General features: G+C 49.0%; 9 protein-coding genes across 9 annotated transcripts; 3 read left to right on the top strand and 6 right to left on the bottom strand.

Annotated features, from left to right (window-relative positions):
- Window positions 1-91: 91 nt before the first annotated feature.
- On the bottom strand, window positions 92-969 carry PGRI_036670 (cytochrome b561 domain-containing protein; the record flags this gene model as incomplete). The annotated part of the gene is made up of 4 exons (XM_040791380.1): window positions 92-586; window positions 642-704; window positions 755-789; window positions 840-969. 4 exons carry the CDS (start codon window positions 967-969, stop codon window positions 92-94), a joined length of 723 nt encoding a protein of 240 aa, XP_040645457.1.
- A 362-nt stretch (window positions 970-1,331) lies between these two features.
- On the bottom strand, window positions 1,332-3,277 carry PGRI_036660 (putative acyl-CoA:6-aminopenicillanic-acid-acyltransferase; the record flags this gene model as incomplete). The annotated part of the gene is made up of 4 exons (XM_040791379.1): window positions 1,332-1,743; window positions 2,093-2,700; window positions 2,760-3,164; window positions 3,224-3,277. 4 exons carry the CDS (start codon window positions 3,275-3,277, stop codon window positions 1,332-1,334), a joined length of 1,479 nt encoding a protein of 492 aa, XP_040645456.1.
- Window positions 3,278-3,631: 354 nt separating this feature from the next.
- PGRI_036650 (glycoside hydrolase family 1 protein) lies at window positions 3,632-5,147 on the bottom strand (the record flags this gene model as incomplete). Its single annotated transcript, XM_040791378.1, has 2 exons — window positions 3,632-3,765; window positions 3,815-5,147. The coding sequence occupies 2 exons, from the start codon at window positions 5,145-5,147 to the stop codon at window positions 3,632-3,634; spliced, it is 1,467 nt and encodes a 488-aa protein (XP_040645455.1).
- A 299-nt stretch (window positions 5,148-5,446) lies between these two features.
- PGRI_036640 (glycoside hydrolase family 95 protein) lies at window positions 5,447-7,669 on the bottom strand (the record flags this gene model as incomplete). The annotated part of the gene is made up of 1 exon (XM_040791377.1): window positions 5,447-7,669. The coding sequence occupies one exon, from the start codon at window positions 7,667-7,669 to the stop codon at window positions 5,447-5,449; it is 2,223 nt and encodes a 740-aa protein (XP_040645454.1).
- A 751-nt stretch (window positions 7,670-8,420) lies between these two features.
- On the top strand, window positions 8,421-10,089 carry PGRI_036630 (putative MFS sugar transporter protein; the record flags this gene model as incomplete). The annotated part of the gene is made up of 2 exons (XM_040791376.1): window positions 8,421-9,398; window positions 9,451-10,089. The coding sequence occupies 2 exons, from the start codon at window positions 8,421-8,423 to the stop codon at window positions 10,087-10,089; spliced, it is 1,617 nt and encodes a 538-aa protein (XP_040645453.1).
- Window positions 10,090-12,301: 2,212 nt separating this feature from the next.
- PGRI_036620 (uncharacterized protein) lies at window positions 12,302-12,628 on the top strand (the record flags this gene model as incomplete). The annotated part of the gene is made up of 1 exon (XM_040791375.1): window positions 12,302-12,628. One exon carries the CDS (start codon window positions 12,302-12,304, stop codon window positions 12,626-12,628), a length of 327 nt encoding a protein of 108 aa, XP_040645452.1.
- Window positions 12,629-13,954: 1,326 nt separating this feature from the next.
- On the bottom strand, window positions 13,955-21,054 carry PGRI_036610 (putative sensor histidine kinase/response regulator; the record flags this gene model as incomplete). The annotated part of the gene is made up of 2 exons (XM_040791374.1): window positions 13,955-18,014; window positions 18,071-21,054. 2 exons carry the CDS (start codon window positions 21,052-21,054, stop codon window positions 13,955-13,957), a joined length of 7,044 nt encoding a protein of 2,347 aa, XP_040645451.1.
- Window positions 21,055-21,854: 800 nt separating this feature from the next.
- PGRI_036600 (Alpha/beta hydrolase fold-3) lies at window positions 21,855-23,396 on the top strand (the record flags this gene model as incomplete). Its single annotated transcript, XM_040791373.1, has 2 exons — window positions 21,855-22,348; window positions 22,412-23,396. 2 exons carry the CDS (start codon window positions 21,855-21,857, stop codon window positions 23,394-23,396), a joined length of 1,479 nt encoding a protein of 492 aa, XP_040645450.1.
- A 692-nt stretch (window positions 23,397-24,088) lies between these two features.
- Window positions 24,089-26,335, bottom strand: PGRI_036590 (uncharacterized protein; the record flags this gene model as incomplete). Its single annotated transcript, XM_040791372.1, has 1 exon — window positions 24,089-26,335. The coding sequence occupies one exon, from the start codon at window positions 26,333-26,335 to the stop codon at window positions 24,089-24,091; it is 2,247 nt and encodes a 748-aa protein (XP_040645449.1).
- Window positions 26,336-26,871: the final 536 nt, after the last annotated feature.

The following is a 26,871-nucleotide window of genomic DNA, read 5'->3' as shown; positions in this document are numbered from 1 at the left end:
ACATGCTCCTGCTTTGAAGTATCAAATTCCATTGGAAATTTCACGGTAAATGGTCTTTACTCTTCAATGTTCAAATTGATATCTCTCCATCTCACAGTCCCAATTTATGCTTCTTAACCCTCGCACCCACCCCAGCAAGAATCAAAACGACAGAAACAAGTACACCCCATAGAGGAATATGAATGGCCTTCAAGTTGTAGTCGGTCTGCGTCGCCGCCACGACAGTCGCAATCTCCAGCAGTAGCAAAACATAGCCACTCCAACGATGATACTTGTAAATGCGCTTCCCAGCGTCGACACTACCAAGGATGGTGACCGGCAAGAAGTACTGGATAACCCCGACAACGGCTTGCAGCACGATAGTGATGTAAGTAACCAAACCTAAAATGCCGTGAGGAGAGACGAAATGTGGATGAGAGCCTTTGTTAATCTCGATAATAACAAAGGCAGATACAAAAGCCACTACGCTGAGCAGTTGCAAGGAGTAGTGGATGCGAGTACCGGTACGTTTCTGTTGCGGGGTGGCGGTTGGTTGTAAGATGAGTGCGGCTTGGACTTGAAGAAGCAGGGCAGAGATGCCAAGTAGCTGAGGATCTTCAGTTAGTGTCTTTTTGATGTATTTCTAATTCTGATGTTCTTACTGGATGCGGGGTGAAAAATGAGAGGGGTAGGGATAAGATTCCTTGCCAGACCAACGCGGCTAGCTGTGTTGTTCATTAGTTTGACGATCTTATTAGTTTGTTAATGTCCTTACAATCCAAATTCCTGCTTGCGCAACACTTGCTGTCCCTGAGTTTGGAGTCAGTTGTGGGTTTTAGGCAGAGGCTTTTCATGCTTACCTGTGAAGAGATTCCGATAAATATTCTCATCGGATCTTTGTGTGACATCGCCTGGACGGCCCAATAGAGGCTCATCATCTTGCGGTATTGTATCTGGGTGATCTTGAGGAATTCCCGTTGCAGAAGCCATTATGGGGAAATTTGGGTGATGCAAAGAAGAAGAGAAATGAGACAAAGAAAATAATTGAAGGGCGGTGGCTAATAATCCTTGCAGTTCTGCAAGCACGCATTACTCTGCTTCGATTCGCATTTTTTTGATGTGATTCTCAATGACGATTGGATATAGCATCTTCCACCATCCGCATATTCCCGGAGCTGAAATACCAGGATTTTTACAGAAAACTTTGAACAAAGAAAATATCTGAATTCGGAATATGTTACTTAAATATTGACATCAGTTCGCCATACTACATTACTATGTTGATCTTACCATACAATTAGGAACAAATTTCAGATTCCAAATAACTTCATTGATCTAAATATCCAAATCAATCAACCCCTAGGTTCAGGCGACGGGGCAGCACTTCGTTCTCTTCGAGCTTTGCCCTCAGGATCCTTAGGAAAACAAAATACCAAAAAGAGCATCATATTTTCAATATCGTTGGCGACTCTGGGGGCGTTGCTGTGGTCCTCCTCGAGAGTATCTATAAAACATGTCAACTGCCCAGTGAGCTTTTCACACTTGGCTGTCCAGCGAGAGCGATCGCCCTTAAAACAAGCCTGTCCGGCCAGTCGCAGGCCAGCAATTCGTGAAACGAGATATTTCAGAGAATTAATGACCATCGTCACACCCCCATCGGCGGCATCCCTCAGCATGGGAATATGAGTATACAGCGTGGTCATGAGGAATTGACGCTCCTCTGCGTACGTACCGTGGGAAATGCACTTAGACATGGTGTCGATACTAAATGGTATTTAGAAGAGTGGATTGTGAGGCTTACCCGGGTCCTTTGTGGTTGTCTGATGTAGTGGCTTTGGGATTGATTGAAGAGTGAGTAGCTAAGCTGGTGGGTGCATCCGGTGCCTTTTATGTCTATGCGAGAGTGCTTGGTCAAAAGAAATGAAGCAACAATGCTCATTATCGGCTTCTTTATATCCCAATATAGCAGCATTTCATTATTTGAGGTGCAAGATTGACATTCAATAAATCAATGCTAGCACAAAGACATATCACCTTCTTTGTGGTTTAAGACGGACCCAGTCTATATACAGCCCTCTTTCATGATATTCACCAAGGCATTGTCAAGACAGACCCTTCCTCTCCAGACCCAACCCGGCCAAAGACCACCTCCGCCCCCAGGTTCTTCGGGTCCAAGTTCATAACAATGTTGAACAAAGTACTACTTCTATTCGAGATATGGCGCGACGGATCCTCCTGGCAACATATTGACTGCGGCTGATTATACGTATCAGAGAAGACACGTTCCCGCAGTAAAGTAGGGGTAATAGCATCGCCCTGAACACCGCCCTGAATCAACTCCTGTGTTAGTTCCCCTAGCCGCTTAAGCCGGATAGGTGATCCGGACAGCCACGGCGGCTCATTCACATATCGATTCTCAATGAAGTGATTGGTATGGCCGATAATCCCCGATGCATCCTCGGAGATATGCTTGTCACCCACCGGCGATAGCTCAAGCCCCAGGGCTTTGGTACTGTCCGCGCAAAGGATATGCTGGGCAGAAGCGACACCACCGAGAGATTCAAGCGTCTTCACGGCGTTCTCGACAGAAGTACTCTCCAAACACAACCGAAGCGCAACATGGATTGGAACCTTGCTACTAGTCATCGGTTTGGCGCGAATTGCATTAAGACAAGTTCCGACGCCATTGGTATTGAATCCAATCTTGCCGACGATCCCTGCCTGGGGATAGTTAGTTATATGTCAGAATATAGACCGCACACAAGAGTACTAGTACTGACCTCGGTAACCATATAGATAGTCGGTTTTCCAACTTGCTCAATAGACACCATTGCTAGGTTCTTCTTAACAGTCGCCGTCCAGTCCCAGTTTTGCGAGAGCACTCGTGTCGTCTCGCTTTTCTTCCAGCATAGTGACGTGCAGCCATCGGAAAATCGTCCTAGCGCTATCTCGCTTCGGCAGTTGAGAGCGATTATATCCAGAATATCTAGCCCGGCACCCTCTGCAATACCCTCCATCTCTGTCAACAAATGAGGCGTTAGGCTCTGGAGCGTGGGCTGGAATTCAGTTGCGACTTCGCGAACATCTGCCCAGGCTAAATTTGAGGTGTGTTGGAACATGGTGTCGTAGATAGATATCTGGCTGTGAATCTGTTCACGCAATGCGCGACCATGTTGTAATCCAATCTAATTATTATTTCATAGTTAGTTGGAGTCCTTATGCAGGTTGGTATTAGGGATTGTACCTCTCGGGGTGTGCCCTGGAGTTTCAGCTTTATTGGGTCATTTTCAGACGACATGTTGAATTTGTACAGTACAATACTATACAGATCAAAAAAGATGAAGGCTCCAGCTATTTAATTGAGCGAATATCAGCCGAGCCGATCCTCGGCTCCCCTCAGTTGGAGTCATTCGGGGTCGAGACGATAAGGATCGCAATGACCTACCCTAACTGGCTATTTCTAGATATTATATTAAATTGGGGGTTTATGTGGTGTGATATGGTGTTATATAGGATAGTAGTGACACAGTAGTCTCTAGTGCAAGACAGTTTGTCTATAACATCTACTACCGCTGTATTAATTAGTTGATCAGCAGAACAATACATATAGCAGGAATTTCAATCATGTTCACTATTTATCAATATAAATCATCTATTCATCTTTAATCAAATGCTTGAACAACTTGTCAAGGTAATAGGCAGACTGCTTGGGATAGCGAGTCTTTTCTTCGGAGTCGAAGTCGATAAATGTGCAACCGAAACGATCCGCATATCCAGCTGCCCATTCTAGGAATTGTTAGTTATTGTTCAATTACTCATAAGAATTACCACTTACCCCAGTTATCAGTAAACGTCCAAGCAAAGTAAGATCGGATATCAACTCCGTCTTCCTTCACAGCCCGCGCCAACGCATTGCCAACATAGCCCTCAAAGAAATTGATGCGGAATTCATCATTAAGAACCTCAGGCGTGGGAGCCGTTTCACCCTTGGCAGTGGTCCCATTCTCCGTGATGTAAATCGGCATCTGGTATCGTTTATAGATCCAGTTCAACAACTTCCTAAATCCCCCAGGCGCAGCCCGGAGCCATTTGGTATCACTTTCCTCCCCACGAGACACACCTTGCTTATTCTCGTCAAATACCTCCACATTACCCTTGTGGTCATTGATATCAGGCTCCGCTGTCCTATGCTTCACAAAGAAAGTCGTGTAGCTATTCATACCATAGAAATCCGAGCTCCCAAGCACAAGCTTCGATTCCTCCTCCGTGAACCTCGGCAATCGGTCACCGAGCTGCGCCCGCATGGACGCAGGGTAATCGCCCGTCTTATACAACGGATCCGCAAACCACGCAATCTCAAACTCGCGCGCACGCTCCGCAGCCTCCTGGTCACGCGGGTCCTCCTCATCCCACGCCTCAGACCAGTTACCGTGCAGTGTGATACCAATAGTTCCTTTCTGCTGGGGCTGGAACTCCTCACGATACAAGCGCACAGCGTGAGCGTGCGAGACTAGCTCAGTGTGCGCAACAGTGAACGGCTCAGTGGACGAATCGCCCTCGGCATTTCGCTCGCGGAAAGACGATCTCCCTGGCGCATGCACACCGGCTGCATACCCGGCGAGAGTGTAGACGCCTGGCTCGTTGTAAGTAATCCAGTGCTTGACGCGATCGCCGAAGCGCTCGAAGCAGACGCGGGCGTAGCGCACAAAGTCCGGCGTGTAAGCGTCCTGGTTCAGCATGCCCCCGTACCGGTCTTCCAGGGCTTGGGGAATGTCCCAGTGAAAGAGGGTAATGAAGGGGGTGATTCCATTGCGGAGAAGTTCGTCGATGAGATCGGAGTAGTATTTGATGCCTTGCTCGTTGACGGGGTCGTGGGCGCCGCCGAGGGGGATGATACGGGACCAGGAGAGGGAGAAGCGGTAGGCGTTTACACCATAGGATTTCATGAGCGCCACATCTTCGCGGTAGAAGTCGTACGCTCGGACGGCGTCGTCGGCTGTGCTTCCATCGGCGATTTTGCCCGGTGTGTGGCCGAATGTGTCCCAGATTGAGACGCCCTTACCGTCCTTGTTCCAGGCGCCTTCTATTTGTGCTGCTGCTGTGGCGTAGCCATGGAAGAAATCAGGTCGGAGTACGCCCTTGAGATCTTGCACTGAGTTCAGATCCATATTTGCTTTATTGCCGCTGTGCTGGGACTGGCGGAGTTGTGACAAGGGATTGACAATTTATTTCCTTGAGCTTGGAGCTATCATAGAGTATACCCCGCAAAGTATATCCGGATAAAGCCATCGCTGGAATTTACCCGGAGACTGGGGGATATACGGGGTTTGCTCCGTGTTGGTTAGGAAGTGCTGGGGCCATACGGGGTGGGGAAGATGCCAGCGCGTAGTGCAAAAGTACCTTACGATATTAACTAAAAGAATAAGCATCGTTTTATAATTGAGGAAACTGAGAATTGGGATATATTCTAGTCGATCTTATGTTTACCATCACCGGTAATCTCTACTTGTGACTCGTTGAAGTGAACAACCACCGTCTCTCCACGCTCCGACAATATTGTCACTCCACCTACAACACGTCCATCTTCGAAATTAAATTGCAACTCAAATCCTCCACGTGCCCGCGCTCCCCGGATGGATCCATTCCAGACCTTCGGACATGCTGGAAGAATCCGAATGACCCCGGGCTCGTGGGATTGGACCAGCATTTCGATAATACCTGCCCCACCACCAAAGTTGCCATCGATTTGAAATGGAGGGTGGCTGTCCAGTAGATTGGACAGAGTAGACCGGGACAAAAGCAAGTCTATGTGCTGGCTACATTCCTCGGCTTCGAGTAATCGTGCGTGAAGGTTGAGCAGCCACGCACGACTCCAGCCAGTATGGCCACCACCGTGTTCCGCGCGTCGACGTAGAACTACCCCACACGCCTCTGCCAGCTGGGGGGTCTGTGCTGGCGTGATTGCGTTTCCGGGGTGTAGGGCCCACAGATGGGATGTGTGACGGTGTCCCGGTTCCACTTCGGCGTAGTCAGTGGCCCATTCCTGTAGATACCCAGCGGGGGAGATCTTCATTGGTGGGAGGCGGGACTTCGTAGCTTGGACTGCTGGAAGGAGAGAATCCTGGAGACCGAGTCTGGCTGCACAGGATTGGAAGGCGTCTAGAATAGCATCGATGATTTGGATATCGATCGTTGACCCTTCACATAATACGCCCTTTTGTCCCTTTTTATCGTAGAACGAATTTTCCGGAGAAACAGACGGGCTGGTGACAAGATATTCACCATTCGCATCTTCGATCAGGAAGTCGAGGAGGAACTCCACGCACCCGCGCAGGGTGGGAAACATCCGACGAAGGAACACTTCATCGCACGTATATTGGAAATGATCCCAAATGTGGTAGCAGAGCCATGCACCACCCAGTGGCCAGATACTAGCCGGCATCCATCGATCAACTGGGGCTGTATCGGCCCAGATATCAGTGTTCGAATGGGCTGTCCATCCCCGACATCCGTATATGATCCGAGCTGTGGCTTTGCCTGGTTCAACCATGCGCTCCAGTAGATCAAACAGAGGAAGTTCACATTCTGACAAGTTACACACATTTGCAGACCAGTAGTTCATTTGAACATTGACATTGGTGGTGAACCTACAGCCCCATGCCGGGTGGAAGGATGGGTTCCAGATACCCTGGAGGTTTGCAGGAAGCGATTTGTGTCCATTTCGACTACACGATATCAGGAGATAACGACTGTAGTTGTGGTAGAGTGCAATGAGTCCCGGATCTCGAGAAGACTTTAGACGTTGATCGGTCGGGATTTCAGGAGAGTCTGGCCCGAGTTGCAATTCCATTCGGTCGTACAGAGACTTGTAGTCTGTGACATGACGGGTGCGGATATCATTTAGAGAGAGGTTCAAGGCATTATCTGCATCTTGCTTAGTTCGCTGATCAATGTCTTCGTGTCGGAATGTAGTTTGCGCCGCGATAATCAACAGTGTATCACTAGAGTTTACCACCAGATTATTTCCAATCTTGGTAATTGTACTATCAGCACTGTCGCAACGAACTGACACGCTGCAGCATGCTCGATTACTATTCTTGCCCCCAGGCGTGACATGCATAATAATTGAGTTGCTGTTAGTACTGAGATCGTCAAGCCATTCATTTGTTTCAAACTCCAAGTCACTCATGCGGGTCAGGCGAATGACGAACTCAGCCTTGCTCGAGGAACGCAATCTGATGGCAAGCACATCATCCGGGTAACTGGCCAAGACTTCACGTTCGAAGCGGATACCCTGGTACTCATAGCTGACATGTGCAGTAGCAGTCGCAATATCCAGCGAGCGACGATAGCTTGTAATTTGACTGTGCTCGTGTCCTAAGTCCAAGAATAGGTTTCCGAGCGGCTCATAGTTCCGCTGGCTGATCGGGTTGGCGAAAAACGCCAGCTTGGCGATCTTTTCAGCCTCGGAATGATTTTCCGCGCGGATAGCCTCTCTCAGGCGCGGTAGATACTCGAGTGCGTCTTTTGGATTGCGATCTTGTGGTCCCCCATACCACACTGAATCCTCATTGAGTTGTAACATTTCGGTATCAGTGCGTCCATACACCATGGCACCTAAGCGCCCATTCCCAACCGGTAAGGCTGAATTCCAGTGCTCCGCAGGCTGCTGGTACCATAACTCCGACATGTTCAATAGTCGTCAATCAGCCTGGTCCGCTGGTCTGCGTTGGGCTTGATGTAGAACAAGGCGGTAGTTCGGCCCGGTAGCCGCCGATTTTGAACAGAATAGGCTGAAAGACTTTGAATCAGATAGGTCATACGAGCTAGGATGAAAAGGGACGATGGAAAACTCCATCCGATTTGCCAATTGCGAAGGATTCCGGATAATCTTGTTAACAAGCGCCTGGTCTAACTCTTTCCCCGGCTGTTCCCCAGATTCTTGATCAAATGTCTCCTCCCCAGATTATCATTCGCCTTATGAGCTGGGGTTAGTGCAGCCATGCCACGACTAGCGTTAGGGAAAGCTAGAGCGAGAACCTCTAGTTAAAAGCTAATTTTCTTCGTGCTCGCATCTCAGTGGTGGGAAATCCCTATGGCAGATGGGGAGGAGAGATAATTCAGGAATTGGCATGCAAAATTTACAACGTGACCTCAATCATTCACCAATCACTGATCATCTTTGCAATTATATCATACCACAAGTTAATCTTTCTCCAAAGCTCTCATGTCTGCTCCGTGACAGAATAGGTCTCGTCTCGATGCCGACCGCCAGTTCTGTCGCCCCCTAGCTTCCTGGCGTCCGATTCAGGGAAGCAGAAATAACCCGGCATATCCCGCTCTTGGCTTAAATTTGACTACAGATCAAGGGTTCTCAATCCCATACTTTTGGGACTGTCATATCTTTACTCTATACCTAAGTCGATTCGAGTTCGCCAACGATGGCCAATTCGGATACTGCCTACGTGGAGGCCGACATGGGCAAGAACGGGGATCTGGAATATATTGAGGAGGTTGCCCTGGCACGAGTGACAGAGGAGGACCTGTGGAAGATGTCGAAGGATTCTCTGTCTCTAAAGTCGATGACCGGCTTCCGTCTGTTTCTCATCATGTTTATTCATGGTTGTAATCAAGCTGGCTTTGGAATCGACTGGGGTGTCATCGGCGGTATCAATGCTATGCAAAAGTGGCACGACTACTTCGGTTTCGGGAGCAGTGGTGGTACATACGGATTGGTAAATGCTCTGATGCAAATCGGTACCGTCTGCGGAGCTCCTTTCATGGGTTTGGCCGACGTGTTTGGTCGTCGTGCAATCAATTTCGGCGGCAACGCCTTTGTCATATTCGGGGCACTCATGCAAGGCCTTGCCGTGAACCTGCCGATGTTCATGGCTGGGCGCTTCTTCCTGGGCTTTGGCAGTGCGCTCATGTCAAGCTCTCAGTATATTGGCGAAATCTCGCCGATCCACTTGCGTGGTGTTATGGTCGGCTTTTTCGGCGCATGTTTCCAAGTTGGTAGTCTTGCTATGCTTGGTGCCATGATTGGACTCACCGAGTTGCCTGGCAATAACTCCTGGCGTGTTCCCCTCATTCTTGAGTGTTTATTCCCTGCCATTGTCTGTTTGGGGATCTACTTTTTGACTCCGGAGTCACCCCGTTATTATGTGTTGAAGGGCAACCGCCAAAAAGCCAAGGAAATTGTCGCCAAATATCACACCACTAGCGCCGACATCAATGAGCCCCTTGTCGAAATTGTTGTGAAACAGATTGAGGAATCTCTCGAGGCCGACACGACAGGATACAGAGCGTACTGGGACTATCGGGTCTTCTTCACAAGAACGGCCCGTTACCGACTGCTTGTGTTGATTTTGTACTCGCTCTTCCAGCAATGGAACGGAGGTGGCATCATCACGTACTATGTGAGTAGTTATACCGAGAGGATGACTTGTCTAGTTGCTAATTTCTTTCTAGATGACTCCTTCTTTACAGCAACTTGGCTTCCACAACGAGAAGAGCCTTCTCGGTTTCCAAATTGGCACCACCGCAGTCTATTTCGTCTTTACGGCCGTCGGCGCGCTTATAGTCGACAAGTTCCGCAGACGAACCATGATCTTTGTGGGTCTCATCAGCATGATTATTTTCCAAACGGCTACGACGATCACATCGTGGCGGTACGCTGTGTATCCCACTGTTGCGGCGGCGGCGTGTACCATCCTCTGGATCTTCCTTTACCAGACCTTCTCAGCGACATTTGTTGCAACCATGCACAACTTGTATCCAATTGAAATTCTCTCTCTACCGCTTCGTGCCAAGGGAATGGGCGTTTACAGTCTTATCCAAGGTGGTGCCGGAGCCGCGCAGACTTACGGGATTGGCGTTGGTATCCAGAAGGTCGGGTATAAGATCTGGGTCGTGTACATTGTATACAACTCGATCCAGCTCGTCTTGTCATATTTATTCTTCCCGGAGACTAGCTCTCTGTCTCTGGAGGAGATCAATACTGTGTTCGAGACCCCGGGAGTCCACCCGGTGAAGATGTCGTTGGATATTCAGAAGGCCAAGAAAGCTAGAGCAGCGGCCCGGGACGAGGAGGGTAGTATTAATCGATGAACATCCAGCATCGGATAAGTTATTTTGTGAAAGGGAGGATATTATGATTTCATGTATATTTCCCGTGTTCGTCTCAGCTCGGCGCTCTGATCTTGGTATTTGACTTGAGACTTTAGAGCGAAACTTTCGAGCCGGTCCTCTCAAAATCAATGATTGATAAATGTAGCCAAGCTTCAAAACTTTTAACATTAGACATAGATTTGACAAGTCAAAAGCACAAGTGGAACAGTTGAAACGCGTCGGACCCGATATAACCCTGCGCCTACCCGTCGGAGGGCCGCTTGTTCTGTCACACAATTTCCGTCTGTCTTCTCAAACGTATATGAGACACCATAAACACGACATTTAAAACGGCTTTTATCCCTACCAACATCCTAAAATGATAGGTTGGCTTCACCTTCAAGGTCGGACCTACAAATTGTTTGACGTCAGATGATCTCACGAGCCCTAAATTGCCCAGACCTTCCTTAATCCGCCCATTTCTTGCTGGGATACTCCACGGAATTCTTCTACTTATTTTCTCCGAGACTCAACGCCACCAGTCCAGAACGCAATTATGGCCCATAGGTCCCCTACATTTCGGCCTGCAGCGTTGCACAAACAAATCAGGTACCGAGTTAGGACCTTTGGCACTCCGATCGCTTTTTTAGGTCCATCTTTCTAAGAGGCTATTATCATGGTTTGAGCCTTCAGTATCATGTGCTTTATCAAGAAAAATAAAACGGTCAACGGGCTTGCTGCAGTCTGTGTCACAGATGATCTAGTGTGGTGCTCTGCAGCCCTGATATGGTTATCCTTGGAAAAGTAGGATGGTGACGCAAGCTAAAAAGAGACAAAAAGAGACTATGTGGCTGAAGTATATATAGTTCAGCTGGTTTCTTTGCTTTTTATTCTATGTACTGAAGACGTGTGTATGTATCTAGTTGTAGAAGAGAGAAGCCAATGGTGACAATTGTCAATTACTTAGAATAATTACTTATAGTCTGGGCCAGACACCGCATTGATACGAGCGTCATGGAGGAGATTTCTGCTTATCTTCTCTGCAGATTTCGAAGGTTCTCAAAATGGACAATGGTCCATATTGAGATCTTCACAAAAATCATACGAGGGGAGAGAGAGGGCGGGTAGGGTGGAAATGACGGGCAGGCTACATCAACTCTATTTTCGTGTAATCCGGTTGCTTGCCTATGGCTAATTGACCCTCGTGGCAACCGTATAGAAGTGTTAAACTTTTCTTCGATTGAGTGTCTCTTAGCTGAAGACATCCGGGTCAAATCGTTTGGTGCAAACAGTCATCTGTCCTATTAACCGTCAAGATATAAAAAGGATATGTACATAGTAAATGTAAAACACAACATATACACGTCTGCTAATCTATAGACCCTGATACACAGAGATTTGCGCACGGTCTTACGGACCGAGACAGGACTGCATCTCCCGATTGTTGCTCACGCCTTCCAGCAAAACTCCTAGAGTCATGCACGTCCGGTTGCGCGGTCTGGCGATTCAAACACGGTGTTACCATGGCTTTTACCACTAAGAGTGTCAGGCAAGGCGGCAACTCAGATTGGCTCGGCTTCTCATCACGAGACAGATGGCAATGTCGCCAAAAAGCAAATGGGTCATCGCCGCTCAACACGGGATGTGCAGAGCTATGTCTCGAGTACCGTTTTCAGAGGACACAAATACGATTTGTGAAGAGGTTGTTGGGTTTTCTGAAATTCCCCTTTGTATGTGTATGTACATGTGTCTTTTGATCTCTTTCTCTTTCCGGGATGGTTTGGCTGTGGCCATGCTGCCCCCTTTTCTGCGCAGCGTTGAGGGGGAATTAGGTGTGATACATCCGTCATGTCGGGTATTGGAGGGGCGATAATGACGGTGAACATGATCTTGTCATGATATAATTGAATCGAGAATTCTCTTGCATTTTTCCCGAGCTATTTTGTCGGTCCTTAATTTGGAAATTGTCCTTTCCTTTCGCCACTATATTTTCTATGTTTGTTTCAGGTATACTCCAGGCTGTGAAATCGCTCATGAATCATTTGCTTCATCTTTGGAATATACATACTTCGTTTTGAACATATTACCGTGCATACTGTCTTCCAGTTCTTCCAACTCCACACACTCCATTGCCAAAACACGACTATAAATTTGGTTTATTGTCTGCTTCGTCACAAAATTATCCTCCTTCTTTCTCGTATTCCAATCCGAAATGCCCCAGAAGAGTACACAAGACAACATGGTGCCCGAGGCAAAAGGAATCAAGTACGACGAATGCGAGATGGCCCTTTTCCGCGCCAAATTATCATACCATGCCACGATTGACGAACGAATGGCCTCACAGAACTCGAACCTCACTTCGATTGCAGAAGCCCAGGCTCGAATCCTCAAGGGATGGGAGATACAGATGCAAGGCACGAAGGATTTGTCTGGCAAGAACGATGGTCGCTCCGCAAGCGATAAGAGAGCGATGGCACAGTATGAATGGAGATATACGGCCCTAGAGAATGCTGCAATGAACACCACTGGGAAGGGATAGCGACAAAAGTGCTTTTCTCTTCTTTCCTTTCTTTTGTTTTTACATTCCTGTTTGCGCCATACTGAATGATACGAAGGCATTGCTGGCGTTGGCTTAGAAGCTTCACAGCTTAGTTTGATGTGCTCATGTTGAAATACTATAACAATTTTTCAATCTGATATTTATCCTCATAGCATATGGTGGATCCTGCGAGTCTTCAGTTACAATACTGCATCTTTCATGGCGATTGACCCCCCTCTCCTCCTTCTAGGCTATGTGGGAGGGCAATAAAATTGAGTGCCTGGTCCCAATCCCGAATCTCTGGCTCGAGAGAGAATCCGTTTAGTGTCACACAGGCAGGTTGGTCAACATTGCAACATAACGGAAGTATCACCGTTTGTGTACTCATGCAACGGACTCGGGTGTCCCATTTGGTGAAGGATGTTCGGGATATATGGGAATCAATGAGTTCACGAATGACTGCGTCATTGTATAACCCTGTGTACGGGCTATGAACAACAGTAGATACCATGCTCGACTGGATTCCCATTCATCTGCCTCACCTTTTGTGGTAAATTAGTATACCGGATTGTATGAATGACATATGTGCCATGTAATAGGAAATAAGGCTAGCAGGGTGGCTATTGTCACTTGTATCTGTTGCATTACTGTATGGAGAGTGCAGTATAACCAAATACAAGTCATATTGATCGAATTATTGAATTCCGACGAACTCCGGGCTCTCTGTACAGGTTGTGCAGGAAATATATCACTGCCACAGGAGGCGCAGTAGGCCCAAATTGAACCGTTTAGATTCTTCTGCTTTCTGCGGAGTCTGTGACTCTGATCTCTGGTGATAAGTGCTGCCAGGCAGACACCGAGTGTGCGTCTGAGCCTGATGATCTCACTGGTGGTGAGGATACCTGGGTGTTCAGCCACGTCAAGTTGACTCTTTTCCCTGGTTGTGTCAAGCGATTCCGCATCTTTGTCACCGCGCTTAGACCTTTATCTGATGCCATGAGAATTATGTATGAAGCTGATATCCTACATGCAAATAATGCATTATGTTCAAATGTCCAGTTCAGAACATCTATTCGATCATTCCAAAGAAGAAGTATGCCATTGATCATGATTATGAGCTGAAAACATCATCGTGGGGGGAAGACCTAGATGCATGATTCTCGTAGAATCAAGTCCAAGAACAAAAACACTACATGAAGAACTACGTATGCAAGTCATGACGGGACGAGAAAAGAAACAAAACTCAAAGAGAGATAAAATAATCAACCAAAATGACGCCTAGCTTCTATCTGTGCACACTCGGGTATAAAATAACAATGCATGAACTCATTTCTTTTCCAGTGACAAGGGCTTCGGTTCATCCGAAGCCGAAGAGGAGTAACTGGTAGGTGTACCAGCCCCAGCATCAATACTTGCCTTCGAACGTTTTTCTCGGATAGCAAGACGTGACTTTGGGTAGGATGGCGGCATAGGGGCGAGATATCTGTCCAATAGTTCGCTGAGAATGGGCGAGCGAACCGGTTTCGGGAGATAATTGTTCATGCCAGCCTCCAGACATTTCTCGCGATCGCCTTCAATGGCACTTGCGGTCATGGCGATGACTAGCACTTCGTTGACATTTGGGTCGGGATCCCGGCGCAGCTCACGGGTCGCGTTGTACCCGTCAAGAGTTGGCATCATCACGTCCATGAGGACCACATGGAATGGATTGCCTTCTTGGGAGGCTGCACGCAGAGCATCGACGGCTTGTTTGCCGTCGCTGTATGCTTCGCACTGGAGGCCAAGCCCAGTGACGAATTTGACGGCGATCTTTTGGTTGATTGGGTTGTCTTCGGCAATGCACACTCGGATCTGATCACGAGGGATCTGAGTCAGGTCGCGAGCTGAGGCCCGACGGGCTTCCTTTTCTGCATTGCTGAGATCTTGTGACCATGCAGTCTTCACAGCCGTCTTCTTGGGTGCTTTGTTGAAGACCAAGTGGAATGTCACAGTCGTTCCCACGCCAGAGGTCGATTCTAACCAGATAGCTCCACCGAGAACATCTTCAATGATAGCTTTACAGATTGACAGGCCAAGACCACTACCACCATACGATCTTTCCGTAGATGCATCAGCTTGTGAGAATGGCCGGAAGAGGCGCGCCTTTTGTTCATCCGGAATACCGATGCCGGTGTCGGTGACGGAGCATTCAAGGCGAACCCGACCTTTGCCCTCACGTGCAACCCTCGCTTTGACCGTAACCGATCCAGCAGGAGTGAATTTGTAACTATTGCTGAGAAGATTCATGAAAATCTGATGGAGACGAACAGGGTCACCAAGAACAACAAGCTCTGGTGGCACCTTATCAAGGTTCTCGATGGTTTCCAACCCTCTGTCCCGATGCGTGTATCGCAAAGCACGGATGACCTCCGATATGGTTTGTTTTAGATTGAGCGGGACGGTGGAGATCTTCATTTTTCCGGCCTCGAGCTTCGAGAAATCGAGAATGTCGTTGATGAGGGTGAGCAAAGTATCGGCACACACACGAATTGATTCGACGTATTCATCTTGCTCTTTGTCAAGGTAAGTGCCCTTCAGGAGTTCTGATAGACCAATCACACCGTTCATCGGAGTACGCAGGTCATGCGAAATGTTGGCAAGGAAAATTGATTTAGCCCTTGCTGCATCTTCCTTTAGCTTCACGTTGTGCTTGGCTTCGGCCTCCGCATTCTTTGCCTTCTGTTCGGCCTCACGTGCCAATGCCAACGCACGCTTTTGGGACTCAATCATTGAAGCATTCTTGGCGCTGACCTTGCGAATCTCACGGAAGAGCAATGCGTTGGACAGTGAAATACCGATCTGGTTGCAAAGCAAATGCAGGACCACAACATTGCGCTGTGTGAACCAATTTGGTTTTCCTTCCAGATGAATAACACCGAGGAGACGATCTCCTTGCACAACTGGCAATGCGATAACAGACCGACCTGCGGGGAAATTTGCCAGGTAGTTCTCGCTCACGTTTGAGAACCGTTCGTCTTCGAGAACGTTGTGAACAAGTACTTCCTCCTTTGTACGCATGACATAGTCCGAAATATGTAAGGCCATTCGGTCCTCCATTTCCGAGAAAGGGAGACCTTCTGGGAATGATTTCTGGCCTTTCTCAGAATCACCCGCTGCGGCAATTGCAAAACCGTTTTCATCGAAGTCGGTAGCAATGATGGCGAAATCGGAACCGTTGCAAGACTCCAAGATGATCTCAAGCATTTTCGTGAAAAGCTTGTCAATTTGGAGCTCAGACGACATGACCTGGCTGGACTCAAGAATGCTGGACAAATCAATGATGTCTAGCCCGACACTTGATATGTCTAGAGACCGTTCCCCTGAAGCAACCCCATTTTGCTCAATCCACTGTTGTCTTCTCTCATCCTCTTCCATCTTCTGGGGGATCAGAACCTCTTCTTGCACAACATCACGGCTGATCTCAAGAAGTGAATCAATAGTCTGACAACCAACATCGACGGTTCTTGCCGATGTGGCTGTTTTGAGCAACCATTCGTGTTTTTCGGCAAGTTGTGATGATTTGCCACCGGCGCCAATGGAGCTCCATGAAGCGATAGCCTCTTGGATCACAGCACGAGCCGCCCTTTTTGCTCCGCGTCTAACCAAAAACTCGCCCTGTAGCTCGAGGGCCAAGGCTTCTTCAAGTGGCCAACCATGGATTTGGCAATGGTCAATCGCAGACTCGTAGCCCTGGATGGCACCGCTATGATCGTTACGAACCTCGGCGATCAAGGCTTCTAAGATCAAAGACCACATGCCGTAGTTTGACTCGCATGCCTCTCGAGCATAATCTACCTCCGCCTTGTATTCTAAGAGTGTGTCCATCTTGCCGTCGAGATACCCTTGGGAGGGATTGTCATTATGAAGCGTGAGGAGTGAGGCTGCCAAATAGAAATAAATCACGTAGGTCACACGGGCAGACCAAAGTCTTTGCGTGGTGAACAAGAGTTGAGTACCCACTTGGATTGCTCTGGTGTGGTGACCGAACAAGAACAGCGGGATCATAGCAAAACCCCAGTAGATGTCACGGGGTCTGTCAGGGTTGCTGGAGTTAACATCCAAGTGCGTCATATACTCGGATGTGTTGTGATTTGCATCTGACATGATGCCGTCAGGGGATCGGAAGTCGGTCTTGCCTTGTAGAGCGCGTGCAACTTGCTGGACTACAATAAGAGTAGCACCTCCGCGGGTATCTTGTTGCCACTTGGGAATTTCTTCGGGGGTATCCACACAGAAAGCCTCTAGCTGCGCCATGTCTTGTCCAAGATACAATCGACTGATTGCCATTGATGATATGCTGATCAGAGTAAGATATGGGTCACCCATTGAGAAAGAAGTCTCGAGGGAAGCTTCCAAGGCCGGTAGGGTTGATGCCATAGAAACACGTAAATGGCTGACGTAGAGATTATGAACGATCGAGCCTCTGCTTTGAGTTGACAGTTCAGAGCAGCGCTCGAGCAGCTCTAACGAAAGTTCGCTAAGTTTTGTGCCAAACTCGATATCTTTGAAGCGACTGAAGGCGATCATGGCAAGATGGGCACAACCTATTGCGATCTGCGTGAATCCACCCCTAAAGATATGAATGTTCATTTTCTCGAGTGTCATCCGATAAAAGGTCAATGCATCGTCCCAGTACGTGACTGTCATCGCCTCCGCCATGACTACGCCGATGGTCACTACAGCGGGGTCTTTGGAGACTGGCTTTTGGGCAATAATCCCGAGGTCAACAGTGTCAAAGTAGGATTTGAGGCGAAGATAGCCAGCATCGCACTCCTCATAAGTCGTAGGCTTCCGAAGATGCACACCCAATTCATCAAGGCAGGTGAGAAGTGATTCCATCGAGCGGTGATGATCGCCTATCTGAGCGTATATTTTGGCTTGAATGATCCAGGCTTTCGCCTTGCTTACCGCGTCCTTGCCGTGGATGAACACCTCGTTGATCAACTTGAGGGCTTCGTCATTGTGGCCCTGAGCCCATGACATTTCAGAGGTCGTGATAAATAGCCTCATAGTCTCTTCGTAGTAAACGTCGGGTTTGAGGTCATTCCACATATCCTCCTGAAGTAAATCGAGGGCGTGACGGAAGTACCAAAGTGCGGAGGGACGCGCGCCCGACTGGAAAGCAGTTTGTCCGGCATCCCATAAGATCCGTCGATATTCGAGGCGTCTGCTGACGCGAGACTTGATAGTCTGTGACGCAAGTGCCACATGATGTGCCATCGAATAGCGACTGCGATGGTCGTGGTAATATTTCATCAGCGCTTGTGACACAATGAAATGCATCTTCTCGACATTTCGGCCCTCACTCAAGGAAAGAGCAGCCTGTGCAAGTCGTTCATTGCCGAACCTAGAAACATTAGTAAGAGTTTTGGCTATAGGAGTAACCAACAGTAGATAGCTCACCTAAACTCATCGTCGGTCTTCCCCGTGTTCAAGAGGTTTGCTTGAACCAAAAACTGCAATCCAACAACTATATCACCTTCTGATTGTCGGATAAGTGTGACATTTTGGGGTGATGTGAGATCAACATCCTCATCTTCATTGCTCGAATAAAGAAATTCACTCGTCAAAAGCTTTTGCACAAGAGAAAAGGAGAACGGGCTCCCCAGAACAGCTCCCCAGATCATGATTGATCTAGCGGCTTGGGGGATGTCCTGAAGACGCTTGGTAAGAAATCCAAGTCCAAGCTCTTCGCCGTAGACAGGAGCCACAAACTCCGTAAATATCCGATCAAGATCGAATAGCCACTTTGAGTCCTTCCATGAATACCAAATACAGTTTGTTCTGTAACAAGTCTCAAGCATTACCCGAACGTAGAAGGGATTTCCTCGGCTCTTCTCCTGAATGACCGCACAGAGTGGTGTCAATGTTTGGTCAGGTTTCTGGTGCATTGTCACTGCTACAATCTCCATGACATGCTGCTCCCCGAGGGGCTCAAGAGCGATTCGTGTGACCGTTGGTACATCTTCCACAAATAGAGACCTCACCTGGTCAGACGCAATCTCGTCCTTGCGGCTTGACAGTATGAGCACACATGGGAGCTTGGCTTTGATAATTTTCAATACCAAGTCCAAAGTTTCATCGTCTGCATGTTCCAGATCATCGAGACATACTGTGATCAGCTTGAATTGACATAGCGTCCGTAGGATCTCAAGAAATGTCTCCATGAGGCGCATGTTCTTCGAGGCGGCATTTGCCAAAAAGAAATCCTGGGAAGTCTGCCCATGGTCCAGCCCGGGGATGTTGACATGCTTGGATGGCTCGCCCTTATCTGGCACGAAAAGGTTGGCCTTTGGGTCAGTCGGCCTGTACTTCGCGCCAGGGGACATCAGCTGCTCTGGGAGATCCAAAACTCTATGAAGAGTAGGCCACATCGGTCGCAGGGCGATTCTAACACTGTTGTGGTAATCGGTGGTGACATCACGCTCGGAGAATATTTGGCGCAAAAGACTGGCCAGTAGTTTGGCAAAGGGCTCAAATGGGACACGTTTGGCTCGGTCCAGACGAGTAATTGCTATGCATCCGAGCTTGCGAACCGTTGGCTGGATTCGGTTCAAGAGGTCTGTTTTTCCAATCCCAGCGGGACCACTAATTGTGATCACTTCACAGCGCTCGCTGCGGCGAGACTTCCCACCATTTCTGTGTTTATGCAAAGAATGAAGTGAGCCTGACTGACTAACAGTGTGATTTGTTGATGGCTGGCTGTGAGGACCGATGGAGGGGTGACTCTCTCGGTCTGTATTATGGGAAGACCGAGAATGCGATGGGCTCTTGACCCTGCCGGAACCTGGTCTTGGGCTTTGGCTATAAGCATCGGGGACAATTGTATGATTCGGAGTAGCAAACGACGTATCACTACCCGGCGCAGATTCATTGGTGTTTACTTGTGCAAGACTGTGACTGGTGACGTTAGAGGACGATCGAGGAGGCAAAATGAAGGAGCCAGAATCGCTAGATACAGAAGCAAACTCGAGGCTTTCGATGCGGCTTTCGGAGATGGACGAAGCCGATGTAAGAGCGTGCGTTGTACCGGGACTTTGGGTTCCGGCTTTGGCCAAGGCAGCCGCCTGGCGCCTATTGACCTTTTGAATGATACTCATGATCTTGTCATATTCTTGTTGCCGCCCGAACATCTGTGTTGGGAGAGTGAAAAAGGAAGACACATCTCCTTGCGCGACTTGAAAGTTGCTCAATGCTTCACTGTCACCATCACCAAGCAATTTCGCAATATGTGTCAAGTCTCTCTTCACAGATGAGATTGTGTGATAGCGATCATGAACCACCTTTTGTGTCATTTTTTGGATCACAGCTGAGAGGGCATCGGGAACATCCATTCGTTTCCCCGATACTGGCACTAATCTCTTGCCTAGCACATTTTGTACGACTTCGACGGGGTCGGTTCCTTCAAATGGTAGCTTTCCTACCAGCATGGACCAGAAAAAGAGGCCTAGCGCATAAATGTCAGTGCGACTATCTGGCTCTGTGGGCATCCTTCCAGTCTGCTCTGGGGCAATAAATTGCAGCTTGTACTTGGCTCCTAGTTCACGTGAAACGGAGGACCAGCCCTCGCTAAGAACGTTATCAAAAGACCTAGCACCGTTGCCGGTGTTCGCAAGCTTAACTGCACCAGTCTCCGCAGAGAAATGGAATGCATCACCTCTGATTTCGCCGTGCACTGTCTTCAACCCATAGTGTAGGATCTCCAGGCAATCGCATGCCCCGATTGCAAAATCGAAGAATGCTTGTAAGGAGACCTGCTCGCTGGGGGTGGCATTGTTGTCTTCACCTCTGGACCCTGCCACAAATGAGGCGGGGCCGAAGGTGACCAGATCTCGCAACCTGTCGTGACCTGGAGACTCAAAGATCGCAACCAGCAACGTCTTTGAGTGCCCATTGTCCGGCTGCAATCTGATCAAGTCGACTGGTCGTATTGTATGATTACAATCTGGATCTGACGACTGTACAATTGACCTGAGCATGTGAAACTCTCGTTCGAGCCGGATAATGTTGGTGGAAATTCGCGCGATGACCGGAATCCATGTTTGTTCTGTCTCCAGGCTATGCTGGTTGGAAAATGAAATGTCACTACTGGTTTCGCTGGCGCTCAATCTGCGCAAGGCACGGGCGGACGGCCGGGCTTCTGTGCGCGGAGAAAAGCGTGTGAGGCTCGACGGTCCGGAGGAGGCGGGATTGGAGGAATTTGCGAGAGGAGTTAAAACATCTGGCTCTAAAGCGTGACGATACCCTGCGATATGCCAGTGATTGTATGTCGAGTGAAAGGGTTCGATCGCCTGATCCCAGGTATAGCCAGGTAACTGGCCTAATCGTTCGAAAAGTCGGGCCGGCGGAAGTGGCAGGTCTTCACCGAAAAGAGTACTCTCCTCCATCTCTCAAGTTATTGAGTCGTCTCTGCCCGATTTACTACCATGGGCATGTCCCAGGGCGATGGATCGAATTCAGCGGGGGGATGAGGATAGGATGATAGGAGGGGCATAAAAGATGCAGGTAGCATCTACGAGATAGATTATTCTCAGTAAAATGTACAGTGAACCGTTACGGTAGTGTCGCCTTTAGGCGTGTAAAAATCAAAAACAAAAGACTTGAAACAAACCAGCTCAGCTCTAGAATTGAAGATCGTAAGAAATCTGGATGCCTAAGGCCTATAACTTAGTCAGCTGACCGGATTAGGGCATCTGATTGATATTTTCCCTTTATGGCAATGTTTAGAATGAGGGGTTTGAGGAATATAACTGTTATTCATCTGACATCATTGAGAAGCTATGGTCTATTTGATTTTTGATATATGCAGGTCAACTTAAAATAGAATCCCAGGAGCGGCCCGTAGATGCTATTTTAGCCCCTAGTATCACAAGCCATCAAATATATAAAAGTTTACCTAATTTTGTCTTGATCCATATCAAGTCCTTGACGATTTTCACCATGTCAACAACTATAACTTCACAAAGCCCTAATAACCATGATATCTGATATCAGATCGGAGAACTAAGAATATGTCATATATGTATAGATTAAAGTCGGCTCTTGTGGGGATGCTCCACGTCGGGACCTCGGCACTCACGGCATTCAGGTACTAAAACCGGTTTAGCATCTATAAAAGGTCTTGAAGACCTCCTTGGATCCTCTTCTTCTCACCTCCATTTTCGTTATTTTCTAGCAAAGTGGCATCATGAGCTCCCTCAAGGAACCCCTCGGGCTCCTAAAGGCGCTGTTGGCCAGGGTCCCGCTGATCCTCAAGACCATCCTCCTGCATGGCATTCAAATGTCCCCCGTCAAGGGGAAACAGGATATGCGCACTGAATTAACCGTCGCCATTATCCGCTCATTCATGGCAACAAAAGCACCACTCGGAAAAACCCAGAAACAAGGCCTACGCGACCCCGGGGTGAAGGGTCCTATGTGGGTGTCCAAGGTGACCCTCCCACAGCCCGAGGTCGACGTGCGCGACGCAGTAATACGCGCAATCGAAGATCTTAAGACTGGCGATGAGACATACGATATCCCAGCGACCACCGCCGTCGAAGCCGAATGGACTGGCTACCGCGCCGGAGTTGGAAAGAAAACACCAGAGCCCGATCTCTCAGAAGAGGACAAATACCACAAGTTGCGCGCTGAATCGCCGTCTGATATGACAATCTTGTATTTCCACGGAGGTGCCTATTTGTAAGTATCGTTCGATCCCTTAGCAAACCGTGCACCTGTCTGACGCATTCCAACCAAAATTAGCCTTCTAGATCCCTGCAGTCACCGCGTCCCCGTCGCACACTTGTCTCACCTAACCGGCGCGCCGGTCTTCTCCGTCCGATATCGCCTGGCTCCTCAAAACCCATTCCCTGCTGCACTCGTCGACGCATTAACAGCATACCTCTCGCTCCTCCACCCGCCCCCAGGCTCACTCCACAAACCCATACCAGCCCACAAGATCGTATTCGCAGGCGACTCAGCTGGCGGGAACCTCTGTCTAGTCCTCCTTCAAACACTACTGACCCTCGACCGCGCATCCCACACAATCCGCTTCCACGGCAAAGATGTGCCCATCGAACTGCCCGCAGGTGTCGCAACCATCTCCCCATGGTGCGACGTGACACGCTCTATGCCGTCTACCAGCGGAAATGCACATCTCGATTACCTCGAGGCACCAGCTGCGCCCTCAGACGACCCATCTGTCAAGACTCCGTTCACCCCGCTCCCTTTCACACCAGACGATATCTGGCCGACTTCCCCGCCTCGCGCAGACGTCTACTGCAACGCTAGCATGCTGAACCACCCATTGGTGTCTCCGCTTGCTGCTCCCGTTAGTCTCTGGAAGAACGCACCGCCTATATGCGTCTCGACTGGCGAGGAAGGCCTCACAGACGAGGGACTCATTCTGGCGCGCCGCGTCCACCAAGCTGGTGTACCCCTCGTTGCGGAGATGTTCGAGGGCATGCCGCATTGCCACGGTATACTTATGATGGACAGGCCGGCTAGTCATCGTTTCTTCGAGAGCTTTGCTGGGTTTTGTCGTGATGCTGTTGTCGGCCGGGTGGTGTCGACGGGGAACCTCACTTGGTTGGGCTTCAAGCTGCAGTTGACAAAGGAGATCCCGATCGAAAAGGCTTGTGAAACCAGTGATGAGGAGGTTGAGGCCCTCATGCAGAGAATGTGTGCTTGGAAGCGCGAGGGAGAGATCGAATTGCAGAAGCAATGGCGTGCGACAGCACGGTTGTGAGTTGTTTTATACATGCTTTTTTGTCCTCATTTCGCATAATACCCTGTTTATATTTTTAATGATTTTCATGGCGAATGGTGTACGTGATGAGTAGACCGATAGGGCACATTCATGTGTATATATAAACAAAGTAAAAAAAGAGGAGGTGCCAACCCATTAATCCCCATCCTGTTGGTACCGCCACCCTCTTTAGGATAGGGATCTGGTCCTAAATACCGTGCGTGGTGTGGGTATACTTCCATAGGTAAGTCGTTCTGCCTAACGGGTACGGCAGCGGCACTAGGCTAACTGACGTATCCAGCTTCGAGGACCCCTACTTCAGATGACCCATCCGCTCAGCTAACCAGGGCGATTGGCAGGTACCTAGGTAGGAAGCATTTTGCCTGGCATATAAGGGGCCTCCTAGGTCATAACCTGGGCTTTATCCGCCCTATCCCTTGTCTCTATCACGACTGCTGCTTCTGCCAATTACGCTTTAATTACTATTATACTACTAATTTGTTGTCTATACCTACTTCATCATCAAGCCATACCTTATACTCATTGAGCGGTTATATGGTCATGTACATAGATCACTTCAAATGCTTGATTACTTTCTTGGAGAAACAGTCTCTATAGCTAGGATTGCATTGAATAGTAGCTTGAAGGAAAGAAAGCAAACCTCATGATGATTTGAAGAACTTTTCTAGGAACTAAAGATATTCATCATTGTCCATTGCATCCTCCCCCGACACCTGGATATTGTCCCACTGCTGCGGGGGCGGGTTCCGGGCTGACCAGACAGGCTGCACTGTTTCCACAGGCTGCTGCGTATAGTGAACCTGCTGTTGTTGAGGTACATTGTTTTCAGGTGTGGGCGCTGACAGCCAAGGGAACGCAACAGGTGTTCCATTGATGCGGATTTCGCCAATGATGTTTCCAAGCTCCGGCGCATCATCCACGTAGCCATCCGAAAGGCCAATCAACTGCGCCACGAGCCGAGAGAAAGCAACACAGATGGCGAAAATAGGCGTGAAAATAGTCGATAGATGTGACCAGCGCCACAACATGGTGACAGTTACCCAGGGGTATAAAGGCGCATCGGGTTGCAGGCAGTAGCCTTCGCAGCTTTCGGATATCTCGGGATGACTATACTGGTCCCACATCAGACATTCGATGATATACCACGAGAGTGAAATGATGATGAACCAGCCCAGCTTAGTGGGCCGGAGGCGCTGAGATCGCAGGCTCCGCTGCCACAGCCGAGGAAGAGGTATCGCGGCGTAAACTCGTCCATCAGAGTGCGTGTCACAGCCTTTGCAGGACTCGCTCGTGTGCAAGTGTGATGACTGCGGGCTCTTTTTGTTTGACGAGGTTGCCTGCAATACAATTTCGGCGTCTCGTGTAACATGCCCTTCTAGCCCATCAAGCCCTTTCTTGACTTCATCAATATGTTTCATTAGAGAGTTGAGCTTGACATTCAATGAATCCAAGTTGACCGCATCATTCCCTGTTGAGCTGGCATTTTGGAGCTGGGCAAGAACGGCCTTTTCGTAAGCTTCGTCATCTTCCTCGACTTTTGGTCCACCTGGCGCGTCCATAAATGCTTGAAGAGACTCGATGGTATCATCTCCGAACTCGACGTCTTTGCCAGAACTGGCATCCTCAATGACCGTCTCTAAGGCACTTTTAGGTAGATGAGGTCGCTGTAATGGGGGCCTCGACTGCTTTCCAGAAAGTGGTTCGGGAGGGGGCTGTTTTTCGGTATTCTGCGCGGGCTTCGACTCCTCGGCTTTCAATTTGACATCTATTGGTTTCGTAGGGGGTGCAATACCCTTGGACTCATTCGTTACACGTGGAGCAATGAGTTCCTTTGTCAGATCTTCGGGAAGCTCAACCTTGTCAGCCACCCGCTGGGTCATAGGAGTATCAATCCACGCCCCAGTTACCCGAGGGGTCTTGTCGTAGATTTTGTTTTCAAAGAGTTTGATTGGCTCAGGAGTTTGAACCTGATCAATTTTGGGACTTTCAGTCCTGGAAAGTTTGCGTAGTAGATCCCTGGAGTCGCGCTTGCTGGGGCTGGGCCTCGCGAACGATGAGTTTTTGAACACAGTGATGGGAGAATTGGGGATTGGTTCGCCACCACTAGTGGGTGAGATCAGCTTTGGGCCAGACTGCGTTTCGCCAAAGTCTTCCTGCGTTGTCTGCATATGCGGATTGGCGGTGCGTTCTTCAAGAGCGCTTCTAGCAGAAAGTGTGCTCCGCGCCGGAGAAAGAGGAGAGGTCCGCGTAGGTCCATTGGTTTCTTCCCTGATAGCTGGCGACCAGCGTCGACGCGCCTTTTCCTCCTCTTCCCCTTCAGAGAAACTACGTTGGCTTGGCTTTCTCTCCCATTCTTGCCGGTGACCTGCCCGATGACCCCAACCAGTGGGTATATTTGGCGACGGAACACCGTTCCTGTCGAACTCTAGCGCATGTTGATCCGCCTCGGCCTTGTCTTCCATTCGCCTTCTCAAATTATCCGCTGTCAATGCATCCCGTCCGACCTGAGCCCTACTAAAGACCGGGGAGCGTTGGCCCGTGACACGCTTTAGGCGCTCTTCATCCTTAGTGTAGTCCCTGCTCTTGCGAACTCGATGGTCGCTAAGTTCATCGCCAAAGCCAACGTCGGAAAAAGGTCGTCCAATGGCAGAGCCTCTGCCATTGTTTACATCCTTTGCTCGGGAGGACGGGGGGCGACTTCGGCTTCCGGAGCGTGCGGTGGCTTGTGGCTCCCAGTCGTAGTCGCGCACAAGATCAGCTAGAGCGTCATCTTCGTGAATTCGCCTATATGCGTCTTCGAGTTCTTTGGGGGGAGGAGAAGTCTGGGATATTGGCGAGAACGCGTTGATCGGCTGCCGCTTCGATCGCGGGCTTGGTGATGTCACATAGTGGGATTCTTCGTCGTATGTAGTGGACATTGCGTGTTTTGATGCGTCCCGGTATGCATCAGCTAGAGATCTCGGCCGAATCGCATGTCGTGGATGCGGACCATCTTCTTGAGGGGGTGATGGGAGCTTCGCGGGTATATCGTAATGGTCGAATTTCGAGGCGCGTCGGAAAGGTGACGGTTGTCTGTCTCGTGAGACTCGACTGTTATTGTCGAATGGCATGACCGAAATACCCCTTGAAATAAAGGGTTCACATGTAGAATATGGAGTGAAGAAAGGGGAAAGACGCGGTTCTCCTGCGCCGTGAAGAAATGACGGAGGTAAATACTCATTCCCCAATGTGGTTAGGCCGGCTGAATTCCTTCCGCATTACGTCGACTCCAACAATTTATCTTCTTGACTTGTCTTTTACTACTCGTATTTGCCCTTCGGATATATCAGGAGAGCATCTACAACCTCGTGATGCTCAAATGATTCTCACATCATTTTGACATGTGACACCTATACCTTCACTCGCCTTGTCCTCGAAAGCTTCAATAAAAGCAACAAGATTCGCATACTTAAAA

Source organism: Penicillium griseofulvum, assembly GCF_001561935.1.
Source record: "Penicillium griseofulvum strain PG3 chromosome Unknown contig_86, whole genome shotgun sequence".
Classification (NCBI taxonomy): domain Eukaryota; kingdom Fungi; phylum Ascomycota; class Eurotiomycetes; order Eurotiales; family Aspergillaceae; genus Penicillium; species Penicillium griseofulvum.
Note: the sequence above shows the minus strand (reverse complement) of the source record. Positions and strands in the feature narration are given on the sequence as shown.